We start from the raw sequence: 12384 nt of genomic DNA, 5'->3' as shown, positions 1-12384 counted from the left end.
TAATGTCAAGGACCCCCAGTTGTACCCCCAATGTACACTGTAAACTGTAAAAAGAGTTAATTGAACTCTTAAGAGTGTTGGAATGGAACAGAATGGCACCTTATGGGTCCATTTGGTTACATTTGTACACTCAGAGTTACAGACCTGTAATGGTCCATTTGGACCCCTGGTTGATCACTACTTCTAGGAACATGATTGAGGGGGGTATGCGCGTGACATCATCATACCCGGAAGTTATACGGGAACGCCTACTGAGCGGCAAAACACTATTTTCTGGCCTTGACAGCCAGAAAAGTCCTATCTGATTGCGACGTTTAACTGACTTTGCCACTCGATTTGCCTTTCACTTTTATGCATGCGCATACCCTCTATTGGCATTAATCTGACGTTGGATTAACACCAAAATGTACTTTCATCAACGCAACATTCCACAAAACCATCAGATTACCAGTCTGAAATTGGGCCTCACTAATGCTCGTTATAAGATAGAACCATTTGTCTACAGACTCTGAGGAGGGTTTTGGACAGTTCAGGAACCTGCCCACCAGTGACATCATCGCTAAGAAGATTTGGTCATTTTACATTTCAAACGGTTTCCTACGTTTTTTTTTATCAACGGCGTCTATTTCAGCATGCTAACTTTGCTGGAAGAAAGAGGCTGCAGCTTGGAACCTCCAGCGATGATGTCACTGCTAGGCAGGTTTCTGAACTGTCCACAGCCCACCAATGAGGCTTTGTGGCGTGTTTGGAACTTGTGGGTCTGCTACTGGTGTGACGCTGTAATATGATCAAGCAGGGCATTCATTTAAAACAGTGGTTCTCTACCTTTTCAGGCTGCGACCCCTCCCAAATAATCATATTTGAACTGGGGAGCACTACTTGGAGTTGAAGAAGTTGAGGCATTACATTTTGTTTAACATGATTCTATTTTGTTTAACATGATTCTATTGTGAAAATAGCAGATCTACATGCTCACAACGCCTCGCAATGCAAGGCGTTGTGAGGAGGATGTACATCTGCTATTTTCATAATTTATGCCTCTAATATTTGACAATTTGGACAATGCTTTTAATTTGTCATTTTAGAGGTAAAAGGGTCTTAAAAGTCCTTACAATTGTCACTTCAGAAATGTTGATACCCTCTATACACTTATATTGTATTTTGGTTTGTTTACTGTTGAGAGAGAAAACAATGTCGCACACTACTGTAAGTTAATCATCTGGGGACCCTCCAAATAATTTGGGGACCCGACCCACAGGTTGAGAACCACTGATTTAAAACACGAAACGTAAGAGATAAGAGTTTTCTGCCCGACAGCAACAGTATTTAACTCGCTGTGAGTTCTGGGTGTTGACCATCGGTAAAGCTCACATCAAAACATCTTATTGCTGATTTGCTGTTGTGTTGGAAAACTGTTAATACTTTTTATTGGTTCAATATTTATGAAAATCCAACCCACACTCACAAAAAATATAAATAACCAATCTGCAAGCTTACAACATGTCACAATGGCTGCGTTTACATGGGCAGTTATATTCCACTTCTATTAAGTATGAAAATGCTTATGTAAACACCTCAGAATGGAATAACATTCTGAATGAACGTAAAATGAAATACAGATCAATCTCAGAAAATTTGAATATTTTGTAAAAGTAAATATTCTTGAAACTTTCATATATTCTATTCTGCCATTTATGGCATACAGCTCATGAATGTCAATAGTCCATATTTCAAAATATTACAATATTACACAAAACCACTCAAAACAAGGATTAGAGAAATGTCAACCTTCTGAAATCAGAGTTGCTTTAGTCCAGTGGGGAGTTTCCGAAGTCAGTTATGATTTGGGGTGCTATGGCATCTGCAATGCTTTTTTACAAAATATTCAAATTTTCTGAAATTGATCTTTATACTGTTTGAATCAGAATAGACTTTTATTCAGGTAAGGTTGCATGTAAAAGGTTGGGTATAAATCTCTATTCAAAATGAGTTCATTCTGAATAAATATTGTCCATGTAACCGAAGCCAGTGTGTGACACAGTGTGAGCTTGTCGAAGTAGACTGGCTATTTGTGTGTGGTACACTAGAGCATGTTTTTCCTAATAACTTGGGTACATTTTATACTACCGTATGTTCTCTGTACCGCCCATTTAGCCCCATTTATTTATTTCGTTTTTGAACAGGCATCTGCTATGGGCAGCTGGGGGCTTGACTAGCTCAGACAGTACTAGTATTCTATGTCTTGTGTTTTATTCCTAATAGAATAAATCCCATAAGTGCAACGTGTGCTTGATAAAGGAGGGCATTAGTTTACAGGAGAAAAAACAACAACATTGAAACATGGAGATGAGATGACAGTCTTTCAGGTGTAAACTTCCTGTCCAAAGCATGTTTAGCAAAAGTAGCAGATCTACAAGCTCCCTCCCTGCTGGACTCCTGTAACCACTTAAAACCCTTTATGGTTGAGTCGACCGGGGTCCAGTGGCTCATTTAGTGACGTGAGTCGCTGACATTTGTTATACACTGTTGGGCAGAAACATCGTATCAGTTTCAAATTTGTACGTTTTTTCTTTTCTCGTAAAGTAATGTAAGCCATGCTTCGCTCAAAACTAGTGAAAACTATTGAAACTAGCAGATCTACAAGCACAAAGCGCCTCACACCGCGACAACACCTCCACTATCATTTTTTAAATGATAAATACAAAACAAACGGTTTAATGATAAGTCGATTGCTTGCATTCCGGTCTGGATTAATGGAACTAAGATAGTGATAATTGATACTACAATGAAAACACTTTTTTTTTGCAAATATATTAATGTCATTATCAATTAAAATCTTGTTATGCCAATTATTCTTGTGTACCCCCAGACCAAAGGTGGTACACTTCATGTGTGCTCGGGAGCGGAAAACGTGAAATGTTGATCACATTAAACAAATGTAATAAAACTCGATAACCACAAACAGTGAAAGGAACGTGCCTTGAGCGTCAGTAACTCATTTATAGCACAATATGCATTGCTATAGACCTATACAGCAATCAAGTAGTGTCTATACAAAATTGAAATATGTCCTCACATAATGAACCGATGTGATCTAAAACTAAACTAGATAAATGATAACTTTAATATTCCAAGTCGTATTTTTAACTAAAGCTGACCACTGCGTGTGGGGCAATTGTACTGGGACAAAAGTATGTTTAGCAAAAGTAGCAGATCTACAAGCTCCCTCCCTGCTGGACTCCTGTAACCACTTAAAACCCTTTATGGTTGAGTCGACCGGGGTCCAGTGGCTCATTTAGTGACGTGAGTCGCTGACATTTGTTATACACTGTTGGGCAGAAACATCGTATCAGTTTCAAATTTGTACGTTTTTTCTTTTCTCGTAAAGTAATGTAAGCCATGCTTCGCTCAAAACTAGTGAAAACTATTGAAACTAGCAGATCTACAAGCACAAAGCGCCTCACACCGCGACAACACCTCCACTATCATTTTTTAAATGATAAATACAAAACAAACGGTTTAATGATAAGTCGATTGCTTGCATTCCGGTCTGGATTAATGGAACTAAGATAGTGATAATTGATACTACAATGAAAACACTTTTTTTTTGCAAATATATTAATGTCATTATCAATTAAAATCTTGTTATGCCAATTATTCTTGTGTACCCCCAGACCAAAGGTGGTACACTTCATGTGTGCTCGGGAGCGGAAAACGTGAAATGTTGATCACATTAAACAAATGTAATAAAACTCGATAACCACAAACAGTGAAAGGAACGTGCCTTGAGCGTCAGTAACTCATTTATAGCACAATATGCATTGCTATAGACCTATACAGCAATCAAGTAGTGTCTATACAAAATTGAAATATGTCCTCACATAATGAACCGATGTGATCTAAAACTAAACTAGATAAATGATAACTTTAATATTCCAAGTCGTATTTTTAACTAAAGCTGACCACTGCGTGTGGGGCAATTGTACTGGGACACGATTCAAAGCCATCGTACAAATCGGTTTGAGGATCCTGGGGCCAGGACAAGTGTCTCAGTATGAAAAATAGCTCAAGATCAAAATTTAGCTCAACTTCACTCAACTGTCTTCAACCGTTTGTCTATAAGAATTCTAGTTTTCTTTTTTTCTCCCAATATCTGTTCTGTTTAATTTCACCAGTGTTTTCCAATATGGGCTGTGGATACATTCAATTTTGCCAGCGGATGAGTTTGACATGGAAGAAATGTGAAACGGACTGAACTGTAGACTGTACTCAATGATGGATATTTAAATGTTTGTGACAATTTTGTTTAAACTCAACTCTGAAGATGTTGCTGTGAATACACTTGCAAAAATGAATGCCTTTTGAAATTGTATTTTTTAACTTGTACTTTAATATAAATTTGTCAATTAAACATTCATTGATATACACAATGTATCCCCAAACTAACACTAGGGACAATTATGATAATCCTCATATGATACCAATATAACTTAGACGGGCCATAATAGGCCCAACAGTGTCTGTAGTTATCAACTTTCAGGCTAAAACCACTAAAATACATTTTCACAATCCTTGCCTCTTATGACAATTTGGCCAATGTTTGACCAGTAAACTGGTCAGTTTGTTTTTTACTTTTGATGCATTAAGGGTCTCTTTTCTTTCTTTCTCTTGACGCATTAAACAGCCCTTAAATTGTCACTTCACAGCCATGTGGGGGCCCCTCTAGGGGTCCCGACCCACAACACTGCACTGTTACATCATTCTGAGCCCCAAACTGACAATGAAGACAAAGACAAGCGTTGAGTTTCATTGTTTATTAACATACCCAATAAGTTTATTTTTGTATCCTACAAATAAATAGTTAAATGTTCCTTTGTATTCAGTATATTTTGCGCATTTTATCAGGGGGGCAGGGCAGACTCAGCCAGGCAAAGTTAAAATACAGGATCTTTAAAAAAAATATTGTGGAGAATATTTTTCCATAATATAATTAAAAAAGGGAAACTCATAATTCTAGATTCATTGCACATCAAGTGAAATAGTTCAAGCCTTTTTTTTTGTTTTAATCTTGGTTACAGTAAATAGGCATGTGACATTTTCCACAATATTTACAATTTATTTTATATGATCCTGTACTGCAGTGTTGAACACTAAGTTACCATACCATTAATCCAGCCGTACTCAAAGGGCCCTCATAACTCTGACAGTACAATTGGAACCTAATGGACCCTTAATGGTCTTTCACTGTCTGTTCACTGACTAGTCGGAGTGTCAATTCTGCATGGAATGCAACAGAAAAGGGGCTTGTTTATTTTTATTTTTTTTGAGTGTGCTTACTGAGCTAAATCAATAGAAAATAAATCCATGTCTGCTTTTACATCAACTCTAGACCACTGGTTCCCAAATACTGGGTCAGGACCCATTTGTGGATCGCGGACACATTTGTGGGCCCCTTTATTATTTCAAAACATTCCCCAAAAAGCAAACATTTATATGATTACAAAAAAACGAAAGAAAAGAAAAAACAAAAAAGATTAAGTAATTTCATAATTAAATAAAAGAAACAGAATAAATTCCAATAATTAGAAAAAACAAATGTTTAAGTAGTGAAAATAGCAGGTCTACAAGCTCACAATGCGGCAAGAAGCGACGCTTTGTGAGCTTGTAGATCTGCTGTTTTCACTAGTTTGGGTCACGGGCAAACATCTAATTTCTCTTTTGGGTCACAAGCTAAAGAGTTTGGGAAACACTGGTCTACACAATATCCTCGCCGTTTGGCAGAAACCTTGTACTATCCATATTTGAACTTTTAATAACTTAATAACCAACAAATAGCCGATCTATAAGCTCAAGTTGTAAGCCATGTTTGCTGTATTTTAATACTTTTGAAAGTAGCGGGTTTTAGACATTTAGACGTTTCCAACTGACATCTGCCTTCAGAGAGCCGAATCAAGACGGCCGTTTACAATAAGTCCCCACTCGTCTGCGCAGAACAATTTGAAACTTGAATCCAACATCTACTGTTAGGCGTTGTCTGGGTAAGATGGACAGGATTACATCGAGGTTCTTGTTAACATTTTATACTGCACTGCATGTGCAGTCAGACATGCAGAGGTTGTATTTTCTTATGCCCTTGTCCTTTCCAACCGCAAATGTTACTTGGAAGTACATTTCTACAGTCAAGTAGAAAAGTGTCAGGCTTTTTAGTCAGACTTGACCAAGGTTTTGCGTGCAAGATGAGAAGACAGTCCTTGGGGGATAAAAATCAAATATAAACAGCTATCGCATTTGTCCTAGTATGTTACTCACACCAAACAAACTAGACAGCTAAACTGTCTTATTGGCCAATGTGTCCATGAACAAAAAAGTAACTAAAATAGTTTCAAGAGTCCTAAGATTACATCGATGAGTGGGGTGGGGGCAAAACGTACATATTCAAGCATTAACAGGGATAAGTGTAAATGTGGGCCGATGTACTGTAATCTGAATACAAAAAGAAAAAAGATCCGACTGCCAATCCTTTCAGGCCAGAAAATGGAGGTCCATGAGGTCAAGCTCTGTTGATGTGTTTGGACTCAAGGGAAACTGATATTTGACATGAAGCGCATGGTTCTATTGAAACATCACATTTTCTTCTTAGGAAGGATGGCTGCACACAACGCACTTGGAAGTGTTCCGTCGGCCTTCCAAAATATTGTTGCCACCGGGCAGAAACCGTGTGTCTCCATATTTCAACTTTTGTCAGAAATTAATATATTTGATGAGCATTGTGCTAAAGAAGTGACAATCTACGTGCCCGATCTAAGCTCACAATCTAAGGTTGAGCTGGTAGCTGTAGCCTTTTCCTTATTTTGGTAAATAAAATCAAAATCTGTGGATTTTCTAATTACTGAACCTATGAAAAGCCAATGGAAACCAAACAGATGGAAACCAAACTACATTGTATCCATTGAAACACAGGTTATTGTGATTATAATTTTTACCGTTTCCTGAAAAGCAACAGCATCGGGCAGCACACGGTTTCCACCGGACAGCGACGATATGTCTACTCGCAACAAAAGTGTAAGATTCACCTTAAACACTGGCGAGGCTCCCCTTCAACAGATGTTGACCGCATGTCAATCCACATTAATGTGAACACTTCTGGAACGCCATCTGTGTATGGCGTTCAAGTGGCTAAATATGTATTTTTAGACACAGTAAGCTGATGATAATTTTTTTATTACTATTTACTCGAACACTACTAGCACCTATAAGTCACATCTGCCCATGAAAGATTGTGGTGCATCTTGGCTTATTGTGTCTAAAAATACATATTCAGCCACTTGTACGTATGCACCCAGCTAAAACGATAGCAAGCAGTAAATGAAAACATATTTAACACTCATCTTAAAAAAAACAACGTTGTCCTTTAACTGTCCACGGCCCTCCTCTGAGACACAGACTGAGTATAGTGAGCAATGGTGAGGACAAAGTATGATGATAGTTTGGAAATGGATGAAACTGTCCTTTTTAAAACATAGGCCTACAATATGAATGTATATATACTGCTCCTGTTTCGAGTCAAGATAATATAACGGAAAAGTGACATCAAGCATGATATATCCGATGACATGAAAATAAAACACCTTGGTTTCATTGAGGAATAAAATATAATCAACTTGTTAGAATTGTGAAATCTACAGACCGAAGACTTTCATGAAAAGAAAATTACAACAAATCCTTTTAGAGAGAAAAAAAAAACTACACCTTCCCACGGTTTTTCCTTTATGAAAAAATAAGAGTCAAGTCTGTCGAGGCGAAACAATACTGTCGTTGAATGTGTCTGTGTGACCATCTCCCTTTTTCCGTCGATGATTCCCGATTCATGCTTCGTCTTTACGGCGTTGTCTCGTGTCGCGGGGGAAAAAAACCCCGATCTACAAGCGCCGTGGGGCTTGTTAGACGGACGATTTGCGCCACGCGACACCGCCGCGCAAACAAAGTATAAAAAGGGACTGAATTGTGTCCGCTTCTCCCGGGGCTCACGCGTGGGCAGGGAGACGGCTGTGTTAGTATTTTCTTCCCATAGGGCTGGTGGGAGTCTCCGGAAGGGCCTCTCTCAGTAGGAGCCGTAGCGATCCTGTCAACGACACGAAAACACGACAACATTTCATCCCATTGCATTTCGGTCCAGTCAATAGTTGCGTTTCCATAAAGCCGTTTTTTGCTCAGTAAGGCTTTTGCGCATAAATCTTTTTATGGAAACACTTAAAAATTTGAATAAACTTTCATTATTCGCAAAAACATTTATGCGCTTGGAGGAGGTGGATTTTGAGGCTTTATCGAAAAAACGTAATTAGTGAATGGAAACACTAAAGTGAATTATGTTTTGAATTAAAATGCATTGAACTCGACTGGAAAAATAGCGCCTGTCCTGCTTATTTCATGAACTATCTTTCAAGAATCGCATTTTATCAGTGAATGGAAACAGGCAAAATGCGCATTTTCTTTTTTCGACTTAATGATAATTCGCTTCCTAATTCAAATAAGCTTTATGGAAACGCAACTAATGTGTGGTTTGACCAGGGTATCTGCACATTTCCCAAGTACAAATTCAATACTTTTTAAGGCTTTTTAATACCTCTAAAATGACAAATTCAATACCATTACCGTGGCAAAGGAATTGACAAATGTAAGGCCACATTCATAAATCAGAGACAAAGCAGTGTGTCAGTAAAAAGCTACCACATATACAGTAGGAATAATCAAATGCACATGCAAACCTGGCCAACCAATATTCTTATTCTGGTCTCTTCAACAATTATGTGGGCAAATATTGACCTTCACTGTAACTTTGACCTTTTAAATCCAAAAGAAAAACATCTCTCTCAATTAATTTTAGTAACAGCAATCTTAACAATTAACAATCTATACGCTGTATTTCATTTCTACCAGAGAGATCAGCGAGGATGGAGAGAGGGGGGAGAGGCCTGTCACAATTACACGATTTCCTTCATGACATGTGTCGTAGCTCAACTGCCTTATCAATTTCTCCATCTATGGCTAAGATCTCCTCTCTTGTCCTTTGCCCAGCGTTTTTTTTTTTCTTCATTAAGTGTTTATTAGATTATTATTAGCTGATATAACTGATGTCAATATGATCTAATTGGATTTAAAAAAATAATAATGTCCTTCTGAAAAATACATGTAACAGGATATCTGCAGGTCTAGACAAGACAGATTTAAGACCAATTTATCATTAACAAAAAGGCACAATATCTCAGATAGATTTAGGGGAAATGTTGTACCCATGTTTAACAAGTCCCACTATAAATCCTTTTCTATTGTTGGTAGTTGTTGGCTAATTTGGCAAAGATTTGTGTTAAAATGTACATTTTAGGCTATTAATAAACTAATTAACACACTTAGGCATTAGAATTTCCAAATGTTTGTCAAGCTGACAGAAGGCAATGGGCCTCATTCACCAATAAGTTCTTAACTTTCTTCTTAACCTGTTCTTAAATTTCTTCCTAAGTGAATTCCTAAGTGAAGTCCAGTCACATTCATGAAACGTTCTTAGGAAGGCAAAATTGTTCTTAACTATGTTCTTATCATGATGAATGCCGATCCTCGTAACTTGAAGGGGTGTGCCAGGTAATCCTAATTATCATAGGTAGACGCCCCACATATCCTAATTTGCATCCCTATTACCATAGGGAGCCACCCACAAATCCCCATATAAGGCACGACTTCATGACACTCTCTGCAGTCACACCTGTGTTTGATTGCTGTACACAGAACTAACAAGAAATCACTCACAGAAATAAAGTTGAGAGAATGAAGGCAAGAATAGCCTAACTAAAGTGTAAAGATGGTGGAACACCAGGCTCCAAACATTAAAAAAAAAAAGACTTCTGTGGAGATACTTCTGAAGTGAACAGCTAATTATTTGTATTTAATGAATGAATGTATTTTATTATTTCACTATAGACATCAATGTAAATTTGCTGAAATTAGAATGTTATCCATATTTCATGTTTGGAAATAGCATTAGTTGTGGATATTAAACATTTTATTACTGAAAGCTGGTAGGTGGGTATAGAGGGGCTTTAAGTTAGCAGCTGCTTGGTATGTAATGGGGTGGAAGTAGGGGTGTGGTGGTTGGGGTATGGTGCATGGTGCAAGGGGGGCTTTCAGGTAGGAAGGGGACAGGAAAATGGGCGTGTGGCGGCTGTTAAGGGGGGGGGGGGGTAAAGGGTTGTGCCGAGGGGAGGGGGGGGGGGGGGGGCAAATTTTCAGACCTGTTGAAAACTAGTCAGTAAACCAGTGGTTCTAAACATTTTCATGTCAAGGACCCCCAAATTAACATGCATTCTGTATCAAAGTGTTTAAAAAATATCCCATCTACAAGCTCAAATTGGGCTGTAATGGTTATGCGTTCGGTTGTGAGCTTGTAGATCGGCTATTTTCAAACAAATTTTAAAACTGGGTTAAAATGGTAAAACTCTTCCTTGTTTTACTGTGGACCCCCTGGAACTACCTAAAGGACCCCTGGGGGTCCTCAAACCACACTTTGAGAACCACTGCTCTAAAGATATGATACAAATATTTTGATGATTTAAATCATATTATTATACAACTGTAGAATTGATGAAACTTAAAGAATACATTATTTTAGTACAGCATGTCACACTTAAGAACTAAAAGGCCACCCTAAGAGTGCTCTACAGTGTGCGTAGATTTTTGGAGCTGTGCTAGCACGCTCCCTTTAAGTGGCTTTGTGTGTCCAGGCTAGTGTGAGAAATTGTCTTAGTCAGTATGGGATTTATGGCTCTTTGAAGTGAGCCGGTTCTCTGGGATGGGATTTATGGCTCTTTGAAGTGAGCCGGTTCTCTGGGATCCGTTCATTTCAAAGAACCGTTCAAAAGAGTCATTTTAGTTACTTTAGTTATTGAACACATAGAATCAAAAACATAGACCTGGAACTGCTCAAATGCACAGCTCCACTTCGAACCGAGGTTTGATTTTTCTTAACATAAGAACAAATCACAGCTAAGAAAACATTGGTGTATGCCAAATCTTCTTAAAAAACGTCTTAAAAGGGTCTAAGAAAAAATTTCCTCGTAAGAACGTTCGTAAGTAGGTTGGTGAATCGGGCCCAATGTGTGTACTGTCCCTGTGTACTGTCCCTTTAAAAGCCTATAGAGTGTTGCCATGTCTGCTTATTACAAGCTACTTTGGGCTTATTCTTTTTAAACCTGAAGTTGCTTTAAGATATTGGAGGTCCTTTACAAGAAAATGCTTGAGAACCACTACTCTTGACAATATTCGACAATAAAGTTTGACTGAACTGCCTCAGTTGCCTAATTTGGACTTATTATTTTCATAGAACTGGTTGCTTGTTTCTCTCTCAGAAAGAGAACATGGCAACGCAGGGTAGATACATGTTGTTTTGTTTGGAAGTTAGCATGAACGCTAGCTGGCTGCACCACCATGGGCTGCACAGTGCACACATGTTGCTGTCACTATTAAATGCATTATCTAGCGCAATTTTCTGTCCAACAACCTGTGCATGTTTTTGGAGGTGCTTTGATAATAAGTTGGTCGTGTTAGCTCCGTTAGCTCCTTTTGTTGGCACAGCTAACAGTTTGGTGGCTGTCCTGTCTGTGTTCATTGGACTCTCCATAGTACGTCCAAACAGCACTGCGTTTTGTTTACAATCGAAACGGGTTGCGGCGGTTCCACACATGCCATCCTGGCGACTGGCGAGTCTTTAGCTTACATAAATAACGACGACAATAACGCAACAACGAGCACTGGGTTGACGAGGGATTCTCTCTGTGTGAGACTGCTGCGTGCGCCGAGCGTGCGAGCGCACACACACACACACACACACACACACACACACACACACACACACACACACAGTATGTGTCGCCACACGCTCTGTGCTGTGTGTGCAGACAGCGCGTCTCAACCAGCGGCAGCGAGAGATTACGTCGGACCACTCGGACGGCAACCAGGAATAAAAAACTACAGAGTGAAACGCAACTAATAGTCTGTTGGCGACACGTTTAATCATTCTGCCCCAGATAAAATTCAATACCCCCACTCACACTATTCCATACTTTTTAAGACATTTTAAGGCCTTGAATTAGCAAAACGAAATTCAATACTTTTCAATGCTTTTCAAGATCCGCGGGTACCCTGGGTTTGACCCACAGGGGAAATGACCATATTAAATCATTCATTAAGACCTGGAATTATTCTATACTTTAGCTATTGAAAAATAGCAGATCTACAAGCTTGCAGCGCGGCACTCGGAAAAACCATGAAAATGTGTGCAAATCTTTAATATATATATTTTTAAAGCTAACATTCGTAACTCAAACATTTGCTTCT

The 12384-nt window shown here is 38.7% G+C and overlaps 1 protein-coding gene across 1 annotated transcript in view; it reads right to left on the bottom strand.

Moving 5' to 3' along the window:
* Positions 1-86: 86 nt before the first annotated feature.
* Positions 87-12384, bottom strand: part of LOC308287870 (ADP-ribosylation factor GTPase-activating protein 2-like) — a 37415-nt gene continuing 25117 nt past the window's right edge. The window contains exon 16 of the mRNA XM_080729189.1: positions 87-8122. Coding sequence (XP_080585315.1) covers positions 8102-8122 — 21 coding nt within the window. The 3' untranslated portion in view covers positions 87-8101. The remainder of the gene's footprint in view (positions 8123-12384) is intronic.

The sequence above is a fragment of the Nannobrachium achirus genome (assembly GCF_963921795.1).
Source record: "Nannobrachium achirus genome assembly, chromosome: 7".
NCBI classification, from domain to species: domain Eukaryota; kingdom Metazoa; phylum Chordata; class Actinopteri; order Myctophiformes; family Myctophidae; genus Nannobrachium; species Nannobrachium achirus.
Note: the sequence above shows the minus strand (reverse complement) of the source record. Positions and strands in the feature narration are given on the sequence as shown.